General features: G+C 44.6%; 3 protein-coding genes across 4 annotated transcripts in view; 2 read left to right on the top strand and 1 right to left on the bottom strand.

Moving 5' to 3' along the window:
- LOC102205272 (dolichyl-diphosphooligosaccharide--protein glycosyltransferase subunit STT3B-like) overlaps window positions 1–10,895 on the top strand; it is a 72,996-nt gene extending 62,101 nt beyond the window's left edge. Inside the window, exons 10-16 of the mRNA XM_005742956.2 lie at window positions 2,106–2,317; window positions 3,564–3,751; window positions 4,924–5,095; window positions 7,380–7,553; window positions 7,655–7,768; window positions 7,852–8,061; window positions 8,167–10,895. Coding sequence (XP_005743013.1) covers window positions 2,106–2,317; window positions 3,564–3,751; window positions 4,924–5,095; window positions 7,380–7,553; window positions 7,655–7,768; window positions 7,852–8,061; window positions 8,167–8,247 — 1,151 coding nt within the window. The 3' untranslated portion in view covers window positions 8,248–10,895. The remainder of the gene's footprint in view (window positions 1–2,105; window positions 2,318–3,563; window positions 3,752–4,923; window positions 5,096–7,379; window positions 7,554–7,654; window positions 7,769–7,851; window positions 8,062–8,166) is intronic.
- A 508-nt stretch (window positions 10,896–11,403) lies between these two features.
- kiaa1143 (KIAA1143 ortholog) lies at window positions 11,404–14,541 on the bottom strand. Its single transcript, XM_005742953.2, has 3 exons — window positions 14,334–14,541; window positions 13,631–13,781; window positions 11,404–13,495 (listed from the first exon to the last, which is right to left on the bottom strand). The coding sequence occupies exons 1-3, from the start codon at window positions 14,445–14,447 to the stop codon at window positions 13,272–13,274; spliced, it is 489 nt and encodes a 162-aa protein (XP_005743010.1). The 5' UTR covers window positions 14,448–14,541; the 3' UTR covers window positions 11,404–13,271.
- Window positions 14,542–14,667: 126 nt separating this feature from the next.
- On the top strand, window positions 14,668–19,094 carry si:dkey-31c13.1 (uncharacterized). 2 transcript variants are annotated; one of them, XM_005742955.1, is made up of 10 exons: window positions 14,668–14,926; window positions 15,058–15,242; window positions 15,914–16,024; window positions 16,196–16,336; window positions 16,414–16,650; window positions 16,742–17,117; window positions 17,239–17,474; window positions 17,573–17,748; window positions 17,822–18,261; window positions 18,396–19,094. In XM_005742955.1, the coding sequence occupies exons 1-10, from the start codon at window positions 14,815–14,817 to the stop codon at window positions 18,638–18,640; spliced, it is 2,259 nt and encodes a 752-aa protein (XP_005743012.1). In that variant the 5' UTR covers window positions 14,668–14,814; the 3' UTR covers window positions 18,641–19,094. The 2 variants fall into 2 exon arrangements, with proteins under 2 accessions (XP_005743012.1, XP_013768772.1); XM_013913318.1 differs by having other exon boundaries at window positions 18,387–19,094.
- The last annotated feature ends 56 nt before the right edge of the window (window positions 19,095–19,150 follow it).

The raw sequence follows: 19,150 nt of genomic DNA, 5'->3' as shown, positions 1-19,150 counted from the left end.
TGTGTGTGTGTGTGTGTGTGTGTGTGTGTGTGTGTGTGTGTGTGTGTGTGTGTATAGATAGAGATATGATTCTGCAGTATTTCAAGGTTAGCTGTCACACTAGGAGAGATCAGTGCCATTGACCAGCGGTAACTCGTTTGTACAAAAGGTCTTGAGTTTATGCAGACTGTGGTCTTGTGTTGGCGTCTGCTTGCACAGCTCTGTGACTGCACAAAGACGCTGGGAATTCAGCACTTGCCTTAACAGCAATCGTATCCTCCTGAGAACAGATGAAAAAAGAATCTTCCCATTGAACTCTTTTTGTGATTTCCTGCCTCTCTGGAGATAACAGAGGCCACCCAAACACACCAGATATCAATGAAGTTGTCCTCTATTTAGTACATCACAGACTATTACAGAGGACATCAATGAATAGTCTGCTTCCCAGGAGGATATCTATGAGTCCAATGCTGATTGGTTTGTTTGGCAGGTAAGGGAATGACAGTGAAGTTCATTAGGAAGAGAAGGAACATTGCATGAGAAGCACAGACAATTCAATCCACTAAAGCAAAAATCTGCCTGACTGAGGGGCAGCTGTGACTCAGGTGGTAGTGCAGGTCATCTACCAATCGAATGGTTGGTGGATCTATTGTTGGTGGGGATGCTGTCCTTGGAGTCATGGGCAGTATTTTTCTTCCTCCAAACACGGCGAGTTGAGTTGGTCTCATCTGACCACAACTCTTCACCCAGTCCTCTGAACCATTGAGGTGTTCAGTGGCAAGCTTCAAACGTACATGTGCTTTCTTGAGCAGAGGGACTGCAGGATTTCAGTCCTTCGTGGTTTAGTGTGTTACAACTGTTTTCATGGTGACTGTGGTCTTAGCTGCCTTGAGATCATTGACAAGTTCCTCCCGAGTAGTTCTGGGTTGGTTCCACACAGTTCTCATTATCGATAAGGTGAGCTCTTGCGTGGAGCTCCGGACCAGGGGAGATTGGCAGTTATTTTATGGTTCTTCCATTTGCGAATAATCGCACCAACTGTCGTCACCTTGTCCCCCAGCTGCTTGGCGATGGTCTTGTAGCCCATTCCAGCCTTGTGTAGGTCCACAGTCTTGTCCCTGACATCCTTTGAAAGCTCTTTGGTCCTGGCTATGGTGCAGACTTTGGAATCTGATGGATTGATTGCTTCTTGAGAAGGCTCCCAATGTCAGCTCGTTACCTGGATAAAATATATACCTGGGAGCCAGAAATCTTGCTGATTGATGGGGATCAAATACTTATTTCATTCCTGAAAATGCAAATTTATACATTTTTTGAAATGCATTTTTCTGGGGTTTTTAATTTTTATTTTTGTTCTGTCTCTCACTGTTCAAATAAACCGACCATTGAAATTATAGACAAAATCAGCTGAGGTTCAAATAATTTTTTCATTGACCGTACAAAGTGCATTATTTGTGACGGACTCTCTCAGAGGTGCTAATTTAACTGTTTTAGCACTGAAACTCACAGCACCAGCCTCTTGCTTGCTTATATCATAGTTTTTGTTCCTGGTTGAGAAGAATGAAATCTCTGTTGCTGATATGGAAACATAAAAGATCGGGTTAGAGACCTTCCTACCAGTTTGAAGTCCGTCTTTCTCCTCCGGCTGGTTATTGCACTTTCTTCCTTGCACCACTTTGTTGTTTACTTGTTTCGCTGCTCCTCTCTCCCTTGGCAGTTTTTTTGTTGCTCTCTACCTGTTCCCTCCTAATCACTCCACAGATAGGCTTTGATCTTTCACTCCATGAATAAAGCCACACATGCACATTTGGCTTTGTGTTTGATTTTGTGCTGTACTGGTCTTTCTGCTGTTCTGTTTCTTCTCATCTTGCTGTTCTTCCTCCCACCCCCCTCTTTTGACCTCCTTTCCACCTATTAGTTAGGTTTACCCTGTAATAAACACAGAAAAGAAGTGCAGCCATTTAAGTGGCTATCAAACAGCAAATGCATTGCAGATGTAAAGTGACTTGGTCCCATTAAAGTGACTAAACATAGTTGAATGCAAAACTTAATGAAACTCATCAAGTTTGGATTGTTGCGTTGCGGTCACCTCTGACCTCCTTGTGTCTCTCTGCTTCTCGTCACAGTGGCCTTGTATGCTATCAGTGCCGTATATTTTGCCGGCGTGATGGTGCGCTTGATGCTGACTCTGACTCCGGTGGTGTGCATGCTGTCAGCCATTGCCTTCTCCAGCGTCTTTGAACACTACCTGGGCGATGACATGAAAAGGCAGAGCCCACCTGCAGAGGACAGCAGCGACGAGGACGACAGGAAGAATGCCGGCAACCTCTATGACAAGGTCAGGGGTCATCGTGTGTTCCCTGCACAACATATTTTTTACAGACTTTGCAGTCATTGTTTTGTTTAAATGTACTACGCAGGAATGAAATGGCATTCCATCAATGGGTGGACATGACTGTAGTGTCACATGTCAGCCAGCACCACAGAGTCAAATATATTATAATCCACCATGCAGCATCTGTGTCAATGTGATCATGACTGCAGTTCACTGCAACATCTGGAGTCATTTATAACAACGAGTCTTAAAAATTATGCAGAGAAACTTTAACACTTACAGGCGATGAAGCTGTGAAGCTGCAAGTTTTGTCGGGTGGAAGCGGTTCTGTAAACTCTATATGTAAACTCACTATGTTGCACATAGTGAAAGCTTTTAAAGAAATACATTTTTTTTTCAGGAATTTGTTCAAATCAAACTAGTGAAAAGGAAAATGAATGCTAACGCGTATTCATTCTAGCTGGGTGTGGAAATGAGCCGCTAACATCCAAGGCTGCCATGAGCTGCGCTACACTCTGAAGTGGCTCAAAGTAGTGGTTCAAGCTTTTAATCAAATGCACAGCTTGATTTTTAACCTCTGTTGGAGTCATTGTGCTAAGATTAAATATATTAAAGGTGAACTAAATGCTTCAGAGTGGGATGAACAGTGGTGTAGTAGAAATAAGGATTATTTTGGATTGTGTATCATGCAGAGAATCAAACTAAAGAGCTGGAAATGATCATGAGTCTCTTTTAATTGTCGTGTGACCTTGCTCGTTTTAGAGTTCAAAGCGTGAGTCAGATACGAGGCATGAAAATAGGAGCAGAATAAATCACTATTTAAAAAAACCCCAAAACAAGTTCTGTCCTAGTCCCTGTGTGTGCACCACTTGCTGGATGGATCAGAGGGTAAAAGTTTACGGGAAACATTTATCATAAAAAGTTTGAAGTGACAACACTGCAGTTTGTAGCTGTTACGCTCTTCCCCCTTTAACCTTTCAGGAGAAACAAAGAGAACTCACGTCCAATGTTTTCCTCATCCTTCTGCTGCTTTTCCTCCAAATCGATACGTGGGGAATAATGCATCACAGGTCTGCTGAAGGGTGCTGTTAAATGTCACACTATAAAAGCGCAACAACAGTTAATTGTCTGCCTGAGAATTCTCTGCGAGGACTATTAAATAACCCTCTAGTACATTAGCAGCTTGTTTGGACAGCGGACATGTCCTGATGGAGTTTCAGTAACCTTTACCTCGGCTTCTCCCTGGCAGGCTGGGAAGGTACGCAAACACGTGTCGGAGCAAGAGAAGGCGGAGGAGGGCCTCGGCCCCAACATCAAATCCATCGTCACCATGCTGATGCTGATGCTGCTCATGATGTTTGCGGTCCACTGCACCTGGGTCACCAGCAACGCCTACTCCAGCCCCAGTGTGGTGCTGGCATCGTACAACCACGATGGGTAAGGACTCTGGTTTAGCAGGACCTCTGTGATTGGAGGAACTATTCTCTGTGTTTGAGCTGTTTACAACAGAGCTGAGAGTATCCTTGTACAGTTGGCCCCTCTATAAAGGGTCAGTCCACATATTACATATTTTTTTCCCCTCCATGCTGTAACTGTGCATTTAGAGATCTGCCCCTGACATTTCTACCCTCACTCTAATGTACGAGCACGGTTTGCACCTCTTACAGCAGTGACATTTAAAAATCCAACAGCAGCTTCTCTACACAGACCACGCTGTCATCATAGTTTCAGTGAGGTTACTCTCTATTTTGTGTCTTTCAGTTCTGTGGGCTTAAGTGGATTACAACATTTGGCTCCACATGATGCTACCTACCAGATGTGCTGTTTTTTTTGTTTTTTTTAAAGTTCTGTTTGCTGAAACTGTTCACTTCATGCTTTAAATGAATAGAGGCGGTCTTAATCCGCACCAAAGCTCCTTGCTCAGCGGCTCCATGCTGCCACTCCTCTCTGCAGATATCAGAAAACGCTGTAGCAGAGTGCTGCACAACAGACTGCCATCAAACAAGCTGTCAGGCACATTCTGGTTCCTGAGGCAAAGATTTTAAAGAGGGACCCATCCAGCGTGTACTTATTTCCTGTCAGAGTAGATGCTGTTACAGTGATGGACGCTCATTATTATTTTAGAGTTCTTACCTTAAAATATAAAGTGCCTTGAGGCAACTGTTGTCAATAAAATTTAATTGAATTCATATTAAACATGGCCAAGGTTTCAAATAATTATAGCTGGTGTATATACCAGTAACCCCTGTGAGCTGAAAGCTCAGGCTACTCTAATAACCACAGAGTTTGTTTTCTACATGTGGTCCTGCATCATGTCCCTAACATGTTTATCTTGAGTCCATGGCTCTGAGTGTGAGCATGTACCTGCTGTTTTCAAGGGGCAGCCAATCAGAAGAGTTCTTAAAGGGAAAGAAGCTAAAAGCACTAGTATCAGACAGGATTAATGGGCCACAACAAGCCCTGCATACGATCAATAAGCATTATTCTCAATTACGGATCAGGCAAAGCTCATTTAATTAAGTTATAAAATAAATGTAATCAGCTGGAAACGCGTATGCTTAGGCCCAACGTCACAGGAGTATTAACACATCTGCAACTGTCCCCAACAGCTCCCGCAACATCCTGGACGATTTCAGGGAGGCCTACTATTGGCTGAGGCAGAACACGGACGAGCACGCCAGAGTGATGTCGTGGTGGGACTACGGCTACCAGATAGCAGGCATGGCCAACAGGACCACGCTGGTTGACAACAACACATGGAACAACAGTCATATAGCACTGGTGAGAGCTGATCTGCCCGTTCCCCTTTATCTCCTGTCCCAGGTTTGGAAAAGCTGGTTTGAGTTTACCCTTTTAAGTCTGTGCCAGGAAATTCTAATCCGGGTTGAAGGGTCATTCCCAGAGTTTACACTTCTGCTTGGTCGTGTGTTTGTAGAGGAGTGTTGTCAGAAATGCGTTCACTGCCTTGTCTTGTTTTACTCGTGTATTTCCGACTGCTTTTCTCTTACCCTTCTTTTGCTGATGGTTGCTTAGTTACACAACTTCTGGTCGATGTTTGTCAGCCCTTGTGTAGCGCCCTGAGTATTGATGTGTTGTCTTGGTGTATGACACCACCAAGTGGACACAACTGCATTAGTTCACTGCAAAACCCTAAGAGAGCTTAATACTGTACATGTGAAAGAGGCACTCCATAGATTCAGTGCTGCACCGCTACAAAGACGCGCTGAGAACGGAGATTTAAATCAAAGCAGCAAAACCCGACTTACTCCTCAAGTCAGTTACCTAAAACCTAAGTCACCTAACAGTTTCTCTAACTGGAAATGGGTTAGTTATAAGTTCTTTCTTATCAATAAGTTCAAACCATTTAAATAGCTGACTGTGTAGATTGCATCCATGTGTCCCAGAGCACAGACACACAACTATTATTTTTTTTAATAATAAAAACACACCTTAAATGATCTGTATTACAAGATAAACAAGTACGAGTATGAAGCTATACAGCATGGGCGTTTGATGCCCAGAGCGAGCTCTGCTGTGAAAAACAAGGAACAACAACATCTTTTCCTCAACAACAGCCCATGAGGGACCTGTAGTGCATGAAGCTTTTATCACTTGCTTATTCATTATTCAGTAAGAGCAGTTGAGGTTTCACAGCCCTGCTGTCTACTGACCAAAATCCAGAGTATTTCCACTCGAAGTTACTCTGGGTTGTGAACTCTGCTATCATTTCCACACAGCTGCTGGGTTGTTGCTGAATAATTCAAGCGCCTAAACCAACCACCAGAAGAAAAGACGAATTATTTTAGGTTTAAAATGTTTGGTTTGTTTCCCTTTTGTATTTTACATAAGCTGCAAACATTAAGTTACAGTGGGGGAACTGATGATTTGACCCCCTGGTGAATTTGCAGGTTTGCTCACAAATAAATGATGGAGAGAGACAGAATATTAGCCAGAAATCTTGAAAAGAAAAACATGAAATAAATGTTATAAATTGATTTGCATCTCATTGAGTGAAATCTGGGTTTTGATTCTCTACAACACGTGATATGTGTATCATGCTGAAATCAGGAGTCTGTTTCTTCCATTCCAACCTCTCATCCACCGTCGTAAGAGCAAAGAGCTATCAAAGGAGGTCAGGAACAAGATTGTAGACCTGCAGGAGTCTAGAATGAGCTACAATACCACCAACAAGAAGCTTTATGAGCAGGTGACTGTTGGTGCAGTTGTTCAGAAATATTACATGAGCATCAATCGTCCTCAGTCTGGAGCTTTGTTCAAGATCTTGCCTCGTGGGGTGAGGATGATCATGAGAAATGCGGTGAATCAGATCAAAACTACACAGGAGGAGCTTGTTAATGACACGAAGGCAGATGGGACCATAGTCAGTAAGAACACCACTGGTAACGCACTACAACATAATGGAATGAAACCCTGCAGCGCTCGCAGGGCGTGCTGTGGGAACATGAAACATCAACTCGACCCATCGTGTTTGGAGGAATGGAAATGCTGAGTATGTCCCAAAAAGCAGTCTTCAAGCATGACAATGACCCAAAATATGGCGTCAAGGCAGCAAAGGAGTGGTTAAAGAAGCAGCAGTGGCCTAGCCGGTCTTTAAACCTTAGTCTTATTTGTGGAGGAGGCTGAAGCTTCGAGTTTCCAAGCAGCAACCCAGAAATCTAAAATGAAGGAGTGGAACAAAATCCCTCCTGAGATATGTTCAAACCCACTGACCAACTACAAGAACCATTTTACTGCTGTGCTTGCCAACAAATGGTTTCTATAGGTCGGGCGTCTTTTGGAGTTTTTCCGACTTTTCTCAGAGAATTCTGACATTAATCTCAAAGCTGTGACATTCTGAGAAAAATGAATAGTTTGCTCTCAGGGGTTGTATCTGTGCAGCTTCCATCTTCCTTACCTAGACTTAAGCATGGCTGCTCTCTGTGTTGCATATAGAGTCCAGCTTGCTCCCACAGTCCAAAGACGTGTTAGATGAATGAGTGTAAATGGTCTGTGAGGCAGCTTAAGTGTGATATTTCTAACCTGCGGTGTGTTTGTGCCTTAACAGGTGGGCAAAGCCATGTCGTCCAATGAGACTGCAGCCTATGAAATCATGAGGTCGCTGGATGTCGACTATGTCCTGATCATCTTCGGAGGGGTGATTGGCTACTCAGGTGATGACATCAACAAGTTCCTGTGGATGGTGCGCATCGCAGAGGGGGAGCACCCCAGGGACATCAGGGTGAGGGAACTATCTCGCACTCTCTGGTTACATATGAACACGTGTTCGTTCTTTTCTTTAATTTATTATCTTTCTCCACCTTTTGTTACGGCTCACCCCAGGAAAGTGATTATTTTACCCCCCAAGGAGAGTTCAGAGTGGACAAAGCAGGCTCCCCCACCCTGCTCAACTGCCTTATGTACAAAATGTCTTACTACCGCTTTGGAGAGATGCAGGTATGTCATCGTCAAGGAGCTTTTTCTACTAAGCAGAAACTAGTCAGTGTTTCATTTAAGTTATGCTTTTGTTTCTTGTTCAGTTGGACTTCAGGACGCCCCCGGGCTTCGACCGGACACGCAACGCCGAGATCGGCAACAAGGACATCAAGCTGAAGCACCTGGAGGAGGCGTTCACTTCAGAGCACTGGCTGGTCAGGATTTATAAGGTCAAGAAGCTGGAGAACAGAGACCGGGTGGAGCACAAGCTGCGCAGCACTGACACCAACAGGCAGAAGTACACCTCTAAAAAGGTCCCCACATCCATTCCAGCTCACCGCTGTTTTGGACATTTTAGCCAAACTTACACACAAAATCATACATTTCTACTTGAACCTGTCATTTTCTTCTGTTTACAGACGGCCAAGAGGAAGCGCGGATATGTCAAGAACAAGCTGTCCCTGAAGAAGGGCAAGAAACTCACCAAGAAATCTTTATAGAAGGTCCACCACCTACAGAGGCAGACTGTGGAAGGAGGGAGGAAAACGAATCTGACACACAGCTCAACAATATCAAGCAGTAAAAAAAAGAAGAAAAAAAAAAAGAAAGAAAAGGAGAAAAAAATCCACCAATCGAGATTGAATAAGGAACAGCAGAGGTTCTTTGCCCCGCCCCCGCCATCATCTTGAGCATCCTCACCTGGAAGCCCAGGCTGGGAAAGCATCGCCCAGGATCCCGCTGAACCCGAGCCGACCTTTGACTTGATGCTGGGGTCGAGGAGGAAGAGAGAGAGAGAGTGGGTTTGAGTTTGAGAGCCTCCTCCACGCTGGATTTAACCTGACGAACTGTGACCTTTGACTCACTTTTCTTTTTGTACTTGAACGTGCTGGGGAGTGAGGACGGACCGAGCAAGAGAGATTAGCCGTCCCTCATCAGGGGACTCTGCTTGGGGCTGCTCTATGCATCGCATCATTTACACACATACAGAAACTCTGTCAGCACTGAAACCCAGACTGACCGTACAGTACGCTTTCATCTAACATCATCCTGCTGCGCCGACAGCACGCCTTCATTTTTAGGTTAATTCTCACTTGCTACAGTGCATTAAAATTTTTATCAGCATGCCAGATCAACACAGTTGTAAACAAAGATGGTGCAGAGGGTTAAATTACTTTTAAAAGCAAGCAGAGTCACAATTTGAGCACCACAGGCTTACGGCCACATTTCAGGCTTTCAAGGCAACTCTCTAATATACTGTCACATGTCAAACATCGGCGTCCTCTGCTCTCACCGCTGTTCGCTTCAATCACTTATTTCAAAATTCGAGGAAAGTTTCCCCCTCACCTACCAACTTTTTCTGCCATGTCTGCAGGTCGCTCCGTGTGTTTCATGAGGCACAAAGACATGTTTTCCCCCCTTTCCCCACATTTGTGTAAGATTTTCTACTTCAGAGTACAAAATTAGCGCCGTGAGCAATTCAACGAATCACATAAGCAGAATTTAGTTAAAGGCACAGGTGGATGGCTTAAAGCTGCGAGTGTGGTGCCAAAGGTTAACTTTACTGACTCTTCTGTTGTTTCTTTTTACTTCTCTGTAGTATCACATCAAAACTTATTAATGTGATTCGGTCAGCTCTGAAGCGTGTTCCTGTTCCTCGTGTCACTGAATGTAAATATGGAGTTTTGCAGGCGGCTGACAGTCGTCATCGTTCTGGCTGTCCATACACGGAAACAGGGTGGCACAGTAACTCTTCACTAACATGCAGCCTGGTACATAATTGCGTTGTGCTGTTGTGTGTATCCTAAAGGCCCGCCATCACACACAGATGTCAGGTTTATGAGGTTCTCTGGATCTTGCTCCACAGTCGTCATCAGTTTCTACCAGAGGAGGTCGTCCTCATTATCAGAGCTTAATGTTTCTCCTTCAGCTGCTTCTCACTGATGTGAAATCAACATGTTACTCTGTGATTATGTTATTCAGGTTAGTGGATATTATCTCGTGTGCTCTGCTCAGTAAGATGCTGGCATCTGTGCTCACGAGTTAGCTCAGTGTTGGATCACATGCACAATTGTTCTCCCGCTGGCACATTTTTTGTGATGACTAATTTGCCCTGTGATAAATCTGACCCCGAATCTCTAGTCCTGTTCAGTCTCCAGAGGTACTGGAACCTACATTTCCCACGATGCACCTGCTCTGCTTTAAAGTGATTTGTTTACAATCTGTGTGATCAGCTGGCTGTTTACATTATCTGAAATGGTAATGCTGAGCTGCAGCCCAGCAGGTGGACACGAACATATCTGTACCCTTCAGTTTTTAATCAGCTGACTGTAATTAGTAAATGAACGAATGTGGGAGGGATCAGCGCTGCAGAACGCAGAGCGGTCCGTCCCACCTTCAGGTCAGTAGAAATGTGCTTGCTTTGCTGCTGGTGCCAGTGTTGTTGTTAAGTAGCCATTTGAAAGTCTCCTCTGCTCTCAGTGAAAACAATGAAGAGAAATCAGCAGCAGCAGTAATGCACCCAGCTGTTCGTCTGCAGTACCTGCTGTCTGCATGTCAAAAGGTGTCCCCGAGGCCTCGTTCCCTTTGATCCCCCGTCACGTATCCCACCGCACTCTGTAGATATCAGGCTGAGTCTCCCTCCGCAGGTACCGGGATCAAACGCGTTCGCTGCTTGTCCTCTCCTGAATTTAGAAAACCATCATCTGAGCTGGCAGGAGCAGCAGGAGGCTCTGCGGGTTACAGCCGCTCTACACTCTGAATGTTCCTTTTAAATTGGCGCACTTCTTTCTGTAAACCAAACTTTCCCTAGATTCAAATCTGCCATGTTCATTTTCTTACAAATATAACAAGTTGACTTTTTTTTTTATGAGGTTTTGTTAGAACACAGCTCCAAGAGTCCGTGTGGAGAGGGACAGCACAGGCCTTAAAGTTTAATAAAAAAAAGGTGTTTCCAAAGCTGCATGTCAGCGGGTGTATTTATTACATGGACGATGGAGGCTGCTGCCTCACACGAGCGCAGCGTCCTATCATGTGATGCAATGATTTTATTTGATTTTTTTCCAAGTCAAAGGTTCTTCCATCAATTGTAATGATCTGGATGCAGGTGTGAGAATGAAACATGCCTTTTTGAATAAAGAGGTTGAAATAACTCATCTTTACTTTTTTTCTTTAAATGAACAAAAATGTTAATCTTTAGAATTTTTTTGCAGGTATAAAATTCACAGGTTGTAAGCATCGATTTTATTAGCTGCATTCATGTCCAGTTTAGACTTGACTGTTTGTTTTTTAGATTCTCTTGGCTCTGCTGGAGACCAATGAAGGGACATGTCTTATGGAGCTCTCTCCAGAAACTCGAAACTTTAACCCACCAGTTAAAACCTCTTTGCAAGAAGCAGCCAATCGGGGGGGGGGGGAAGAACCAAATCTGCTTTAAGACACAATGGAAACTTTAAAAAATATTTTGAACTGTAATCGTGCAAAGCTGCTCTTAGACAGTCCTGGAGTGAAACTATGCATGTGCAGAGCTTGACAGGTGGCGTGAGAGGAAGAAGAATTAGGCAATCGGCATCTGAAGAATAGTGTAGATCTGTTCATTCATGACATGAACACAGGTGGCACTGATGAGGCAACACATGACAGTAAAAACAACCAACAAAGATTTCTTAATATTTTTATATCAAAAGTTCACAGGAGTTGTAGCACTGTCAAAAAATACACAATGAAAACTGATGCACACACCAAAAAAAGGATACATCACAACTGCATTGACACAAATGCATCGTTTCTACATGAACTGTTCAGCTCCGCAGTCGAAGCTAGAAAATATTCATACATTCAGTGCATGACTGACTGTATTGAAGATTCTACAATGAGCCCCTGCGTACGGCTGCCAGACACGCACACACCTCAGCACACACAACACAAGATTCAAACACAGCAACAAAGATCCAGGCTGATTCAGAGTGTGACACAGTGATCCGCAGCACTTTGGAACCTGAAGAAAGAACTCACAATGCTGTCATATGGGGACAATTTAATTTGTAATCACACAAAGTTAATTTAATTTCCATTAAACTAGCTGCTCCTGGAATTTAATGACATCCATTTATCAGCTGCTGATGTTGGTTTGTGTCTGATGAAGGGACGCATTACATGTAATACTTTAAAAACAAAAAGACCCCCACTGCTTCCAGTACACTAAACTGAAGCTGGACAAATTTAGCTCCCTGCAGCTCTCAGTGTTTTAAATGCGAGAGCAGACCCGCTTCCGATGATCTTAAATTTTTCTTTGGGATTTGCTTTGTGGAGAGCACTGCCGAGCGGCTCCTGCAGCTGAATTAATTGGTTTTTCTAAATTAAAATTCACAAGCAGCTCCCGCTGTGACTTTGATTAGAAGTATAACAAAAAATAATTAAGGAAAGCTGCATCAAATAAATTTCAGGAAAACCGAATCTGCTGGAATTCATTAGCACTGATTCTTTGAAACAGAAAAGCTCTCTGCGTGCTGCTGCTTCAATTATTTACACTGGGCTTGAAGGGTGGGGTGTGGGGCACACTGTACAACTGATTTTCCACTAATTAGTCCTGGTCCTATGACCACAGCTATACAATAGTGATTGGATCTAGAGTACAGCACACAGTTCAGGTTATTTATGGACGCAAACGCAGGAGAAATTTACACCTGAAAACATGTAGATGAGCTGGTTTCAGAATCCGTGCAGTTCAGAGACACTGCTTCAACTACCTGCCTGTGGTGTGTGAAAGAGCTACACTGAGGTAAAGCCATACGGTGATGTGTGTCTTCACTCATCAACTCCAGAATCAAGCAGAAGCTGGTTTACATCTCTCTGCTTGTGTTTGAGACATTTATAAACTTTGAGGTGTGAAAATATGAATTCTTGTCCCACAGCCATGACTTTAGTCCCCTGAGAACTAAACCACCTTAACAGTTCATATTTGTCCTCACAGAACACACACGAGAACATGCAAACTAAAATGTTAAAACAAAGTCACGGGGCTGGAAAAGAGCAAACCCCAAGTTCTACAAAGTGACACGAGTCAACACAGTCTGGTAGCTGTAACCAGGGAAACGTCCTGCTAACATGTCAGAGTGGGCTTTCACACAGCAGCTGAACCAACTCCCCTCTTATCAGTAACACAGTACTGTATAAATGTCCTTGTGTAGTTTGTGACCCTGACATGGATGCAGGATAAAGTTACACTAACAGAAGTATAACCTCATCGTCTTTGATGCATGTTCATTTTCCCCCTCAGCTTCACTGTTTCTGCTCAGACTGTTAAATGAATCAGAATCATCCCTGTAGTCAGACGGAGACGACTCGGAATAAATTCAGTTTGTGCCAGCTGATTTTTATGCTTTACTAAAAATGTATGAATCTATATGTCATGAATGACATGCAAAAACAGTAGCACTGTCCTTTAAAAAGAATGGACAGGTTGAACCATGTCTTATACTCAGTACAATGTTCCTGTTTCCTGACAGCCTACGCTCACCACTTCCATTCAGTCCTCCTCCTCCTCATCCCCTCCAAATGACAGGAGGCTGTTATTTTTAACTTTCTTTCCAGATGCCTCCTTTTTCTCCTCCTCCTCCTCCTCCTTTTCCTTGTCCCCTCCACTGCTCTTCTTCTTTTTGCTGGAGCTAGCACCGATGCCCTGGAATTTATCTGAGGAAGAGCGCTTGGCTGGTTTCTTGAAAAGGATTTTACCGTCAGGAGGCTGACCATCTGCGGAGCAGACGGAGGTATGTATGTGCAGGGTTGCAAACACAGGGTTTTATGTTAACATGCTGTATACAGTGCATGCATATGTAAATATTTTCTTACTCCTGGTGTAATTAAATCATTGAACTGGACTCTCACCTTTCTCTGAGCTGCCTCCAGCCTGTATTTCATCCTTCATCTTCTTCACCTCCTCTGCAGTCAGGTCTCCACTTTTAAGGACCACGACCTGGGGCAACTCGTCCTCTCGATCGCTGCCGCTGTCGTCATCCAGTGTTGGCATCACCTGACGCTAGGATAGCAAACAGACCGTTAGCCTGTGTGAGAAGTGTTTTGAAATCCTGCATTCACTGTGAATGACGGTACCGAGGTTTCTTATTTCAGTGATAATCATTTCATCAGCAGCCCGACACTCAAACTAAAATCAGGAACCTGTACTTCAGAGTCATGATTCAAGTCCTGGTGGGGTTTTTTTTTTTTAAATACAACTTCATAAAACAAAAAACAAACCCATTCATGAAAAGCCATGGCTTTCTGTTGTAGAATACATAAATTCAGTTGTAGAACGCCTGCGCAGTCACAGCTGAACGCTGCAGCGCAGTTCGAGACTGCTCTGATGGTCCGGAGGAACAGCTGTAGCTCGTGCGGCCTCACTGCTCAATTCAGTGAATGGGACCCTCCGTTGAATTATGATTCAGAGCATTTATTCTTCCTTTTATGAACACCATGCGCCTGCGCTCAGAAACAAACGTCGCAACGTGTAGCTGTCACACAACTGAAAGAGATAATGGTTTGGTAGGCCCGGTGCAGCTAACTGGCACGGCTAACCCAACCGCGTAGTTACCTTAGTGTCGACATTCGGTCCCTCTTTGTACCCCACATCGTTCTTAAACTTCTTGAGAAACGACGGCTCCGCCGGCTTCACCCATGCTACTCCGCGGCCCTTATTTTTATTCATGGCAAAGAAGCAAAACAAGACAAGCAGCCAACGAATGCAGACTGCAGATCCGAGCAACTTCCGGCTAGCACGGACTCGTCAAAACAGAGAAACCGTCACTAAAACGCGCCGCGTCACGTGACTTCAGGAGCTACTGTCATTGATGGATTTGGGAACGTTGATGCCATAGCGCTGCTTGGTGCTACATTGGATCTGCACAAGGGACGATAAGCTAAATGATGATTCAAAGCGAAACATCGCAGAAAAACTAAGCCGATGAATGTCCTCCACATAAAGCAGCAACTCGCCCTATTTAACTTGAAGAAGGAAACTCTCCGCTGGCTCGTAGCGCCGTTAGCCGTATGAGCATGAAAAGTTAAGCATTAGCATGAGACAGTTTGAGAACTCTGCCGATCTGGACTCTTTTATTAAAGAACTGGAGGAAGAGTCTCAGACTAAGTTTATCACCTTTTCCGTGGACCGCCATTATAATGACAAAGGTAACGAAATGGAGAGTGACTGCTAGCTGGACAGCAGAGCCGTAAACACTGCTCCCTGCTATGGTTCAGTAGTGAGTGTGTCGGTTAACGCCGGGGTCTTATCAGGTCGTGTGCTTGTATTTGTCACACAGATTGGCATCCTTTGCCCGGAAACCGCGTCTACTGGCAGTGGGCTGGGGGCTCTGGGATGCCAGCCATTGAATTCACCGGAGTCCCATTTATGTTTGTGGGCTCTAAAAGGCTCGTCTGCCACCAGGGCAAGGACCTCGCCGTAGCTCAGAAGCAGAGATATGCCGAGGAAAGGGCAAAAAAGACGGTGATTTCACTGCACGTTCAACACACACACAGAGGCTGGCTGGTGATGCGAGGAGCCGAGGGATTGGTTGTTTCGCTGCTAGGCAACCGATGACGCTGCAGCCTTGGAGAAAAAAGCGCGCAGAGTAGACGAGTTGGGAGTAGTGCTGTGGGATACTGAAATTTGTGTATCAATCCAATACTAAGTAAATACAGGACCAATAGTGACAACACTTTAAACCTAGAAAAGGCAGCTTATGTAGTGGAGAGCATTGCGTCATGATTTATCAGACGAATCATCATTAATGTCCAATTTCTGAACACGATTTAATGGCCTATAAGTCAGTGTGATTTTTACTTTTCCACAACAAAACACACCTTTTAGTTTTTCATTTATTTTGAAATTGGGGCTTTCTGGAGACCTTGGATGTGCCTGTCTCTAAAGCACTTTGGATCAACTACTGTCATTTTAAGGTGCTATAGGCTTGGATGGCATGGATATTATCAATATTAGGATCAATCTGCTCACTTCTAATGGACAGCAGTGAACCACAGCTACTAAGAAAGGCGCACGGCTCCACCTGTTTCTCAGTGTTTGATTTGAGTATGCTTAGATGTTCTGCTCAAGTTAGCTAATCTTGACATGAATTATTGAATGCATTATTTAACTGATTTCTTTCCCATAATCCACAGATGATTGACCACACTTTAGTTAGGAACAAATCAAACTCGCAGTCTAGTAAAAAGGTGGGATGCCCAGCAGCCATATCAATCAGCAAGATCGCAACATTCCCTAAATTCAAGGTAAGTGGAAATGTTGGCTCTCCTACAGGAATGTGACCTTTAAGCAAAGACAGCTGAATTTAAAGGAGAAAGGCATGGAGTACGAGTTTAGGACTCAGACTAAATCATTTTGTTTCAGCACATGTTTCTCTCCATGATCACCACTCTGATTTCTATCTGCATGCATGTTAGTTGGAAGAAGACAGGGAGAGGAGTAAGAAGGCAGCCTCCAAGATGCTGAAAGAGGCTTTGGAGAGAGATCCAGTTGTGTGGGGAACATGCTATGTTGTTACACAGCCAAGTGTGCATGCTGGGCACGCAATGGGAGAAATGGTAACGAACAACAGTCTCCTCACAAAGGACAAAAATCTGTGTTTCCATGTGAAACTACAAGTGTGCTATATTTAAAGGAGCCCGTGGACGCAAGAGTGGAGCAGCAGGTGGTGGAGCTCAGAAAGCAGGGCGTGAGGAAGGTCAGCGAGCTGAAGCGTCATCTTGCTCAGTTTGTAACAGCCGAGCTTTTTAAGGGAGCTAGCCCACCCCCTGCGTCCAGGCGCCGGTACTACCCCTCAGAGAAGGACCTCCGAAATATAATGGCTAAGGTGAAGGACCAGGCTCGGCACAGAATCGATCAGGTGAACCTGGAGGTGAGCGGCGCCTTTATCATTCCTGTTTGGGTAAAACACCAGCATGTGACTAGTCCGTATAAAAAAGAAAAAAAGATTGTATTTGTTGCAGGGCTTGTTTGAAGAATGGTGTGCTGCTACACCTGAGGACAAGTTCCATCTGCGCCTCCGTACAGAGGACGCCTCTTTCCTCTTCTGCCATCAAACGTTGTGGCAGATGAGGCTGCTGCGCCTGTATGGGGCAGATGTCTGCGTGTTCGATGCCGCCTACAGAACAATCCGCTACCCTCTGCCCCTGTGCTTCTTGTGCGTCCGCACTAACATGTGCTACTCCGTTGTGGGAGTGATGGTACTCCAAGAAGAAACAACAGAAGCCATCAAAGAGGGTCTGGAAGTGTTCAAGTGTTGGAACGCAGACTGGAGGCCAGCAAGATTTATGGTCGATTGTAACGCTGCCGAAATCCAAGCTGTTGAGTCTGTGTTTGAAGGTACAGTGAGCTAAAATGAAAACAAAGTGATCACTGTGGATTTTTACTCTTTTTATACATGTTGGTGTTATGATTATATATCAGTGTGCTCTCTATTCAGTCTCTTTCTACCTCTGTGCAGGCACCAAAGCGCTGCTCAGTGACTTTCACAGGGAGAAGGCATGGGACGAATGGATACAGAAGGAGCATCGAGTGGCTGACAAAGGAGATGCTCTTACAAAGCTGAAAGCGATAGCCAGCTCACTCACTACAGAGCAGTACGAGGAGGCAGTGAAGGCCCTGATGGCCAGCCACACCTGGGAACAAAATCCTGCGTTTCAGAGCTGGTTTTCAGACACGTGGTTGTCCAAAGCAAAGGTAAGCATCTGAGAAAAAAGCAGCTCCTGCACCGAGACATTTGAAAGCTGAAATTCTATCGCCACAACAAACCCTCGCTATATCTTGCTTTGTTTAAGAGATGGGTGTCTGCCTTCAAAGAAGAGACACTGAATATAGCCATCATCACAAACCATGAGACTGAACACCAGAATAAATTGTTCAAGCACAAATACCTGGAGGACTACAGGGACCGGACTTTATCTGAAATGCTGGACATCGTGACACATGTGTACATCCCTGAACTGCGGAGGACGTAAGTTTAACATTTGCACAAGCTTGTCTTCAGTGCGCACGTCATGTCAGCAAAAATAATGTTTCTCTTTCAGGTACATTGAAGCTAATGTGAGGTCATACGGACAGTGTGACTCCAGTGTCCCTCCTTTCCTGTGGGACAGACCCGCAGACGTCATTCAACACATCACGAGCTGCATGGACAGCTCTCTCTCTGAGGGACATGTGGTCAAGCTGGGCGACGGTGTGTTCAGAGTGAAGAGTGAGACACAGGAGGACCAGTCTTATGAACTGGCATTTGGCTCAGACGACAGCTTGCCCTCCTGTCAGTGCGATGACTGGAGGCGGTACAAGTTGCCATGCAAACATTTCTGTGCAGTCTTCCAGAAGGTCCCTGGCTGGACGTGGCAGCAGTTATCCCTGAAATACAGGGAACACCCGCTTCTTAACCTGGATGCCACGTGTTGCTCCATGACCCCAGACTCAGTGGACGAGTGGGGCACGGAGGTAGTCAGTGAGCCAGTAACCTGCAAGGGTAAGGTTTATCTGCGACATGAGAGAAGAACTTCATAAAAGTTACTGTCTTACCTGCACAATCATTAACCTGTTACCTCAAATTTTAGGGAGTGCAAATTTGTCTTAGTGTAACTTTCTTTGCAGACACACAAGTGACCTCTGACTGTGACAGTCCACCACGCAAGCGAGTGAGCAAGTCATATCTGAGGAAGAAATGTGTCAACCTCACCAAACAACTCATGGACAGAATATGTACCACTGAAAGCCAAGACACACTTCAGGAACTTTCTGAGACGTTAGGCAGGCTGGTGAAGGGGCTCACACCTGCGTTTGGCAGTGAGGATGGTATGCTTCATCTGGAAGCAAAGCGGGTCCGAGTTTCCAGCTGCACAGACTGAGGGTGGAACCCACAAAGTGGCTGGCCTCGAAATCATCAGAACCTCCCGGAGCCGCGCGATTTTTTTCGAACGCTAACTACGTCATCAGATTCCCGGAAAGGAAACAACCAATTACAACAAAGCAGCTACAGTCAAGAGGGCGAAGGCATGATATGGAAAAAGCACTTAAGCTTCACAATAAAACCAAAGTAGTTTTAATCAAAAATTGTGTCTCCATGAATAATGACATTATCCATGAAGAGTAGTTTCTTTACTTATTTAAAATAAATCCTAGCGGAGTCCGATGACATCACCACTGAAGCTGTTTGGTCACCACTGAGCAAAATAACAACTGACAAGCATTTATATGAGGAGCCATTATGATGTTAATGCGTAATCTATACCTGCAAGAAATGTAAGATTTTCGGATGACAGCGACAGAGTGTACTTTACTGTATAAATAAATTAGTGAAAAACCAGGCCTTTGTATTGTGTGTCCTGTTGTGTAGTGACGAATGGAGGAAGCTGCCA

The sequence above is a fragment of the Pundamilia nyererei genome, unplaced genomic scaffold (assembly GCF_000239375.1).
Source record: "Pundamilia nyererei isolate P.nyererei 1_Seehausen unplaced genomic scaffold, PunNye1.0 scaffold00125, whole genome shotgun sequence".
NCBI classification, from domain to species: domain Eukaryota; kingdom Metazoa; phylum Chordata; class Actinopteri; order Cichliformes; family Cichlidae; genus Pundamilia; species Pundamilia nyererei.
Note: the sequence above shows the minus strand (reverse complement) of the source record. Positions and strands in the feature narration are given on the sequence as shown.

Excerpts from the sequence above, each read along its gene's own strand:
- si:dkey-31c13.1 (XM_013913318.1), top strand. The coding sequence starts at position 14,815 with ATGAGACAGTTTGAGAACTCTGCCGATCTGGACTCTTTTATTAAAGAA. Across the intron at positions 17,749-17,821 it reads ATCCCTGAACTGCGGAGGAC|GTACATTGAAGCTAATGTGA; the intron begins GTAAGTTTAACA and ends TTTCTCTTTCAG. Across the intron at positions 18,262-18,386 it reads TGAGCCAGTAACCTGCAAGG|ACACACAAGTGACCTCTGAC; the intron begins GTAAGGTTTATC and ends CTTTCTTTGCAG.
- kiaa1143 (XM_005742953.2), bottom strand. The coding sequence starts at position 14,447 with ATGAATAAAAATAAGGGCCGCGGAGTAGCATGGGTGAAGCCGGCGGAG. Across the intron at positions 13,782-14,333 it reads GACCGAATGTCGACACTAAG|CGTCAGGTGATGCCAACACT; the intron begins GTAACTACGCGG and ends TTGCTATCCTAG. Across the intron at positions 13,496-13,630 it reads TGGAGGCAGCTCAGAGAAAG|ATGGTCAGCCTCCTGACGGT; the intron begins GTGAGAGTCCAG and ends TCTGCTCCGCAG.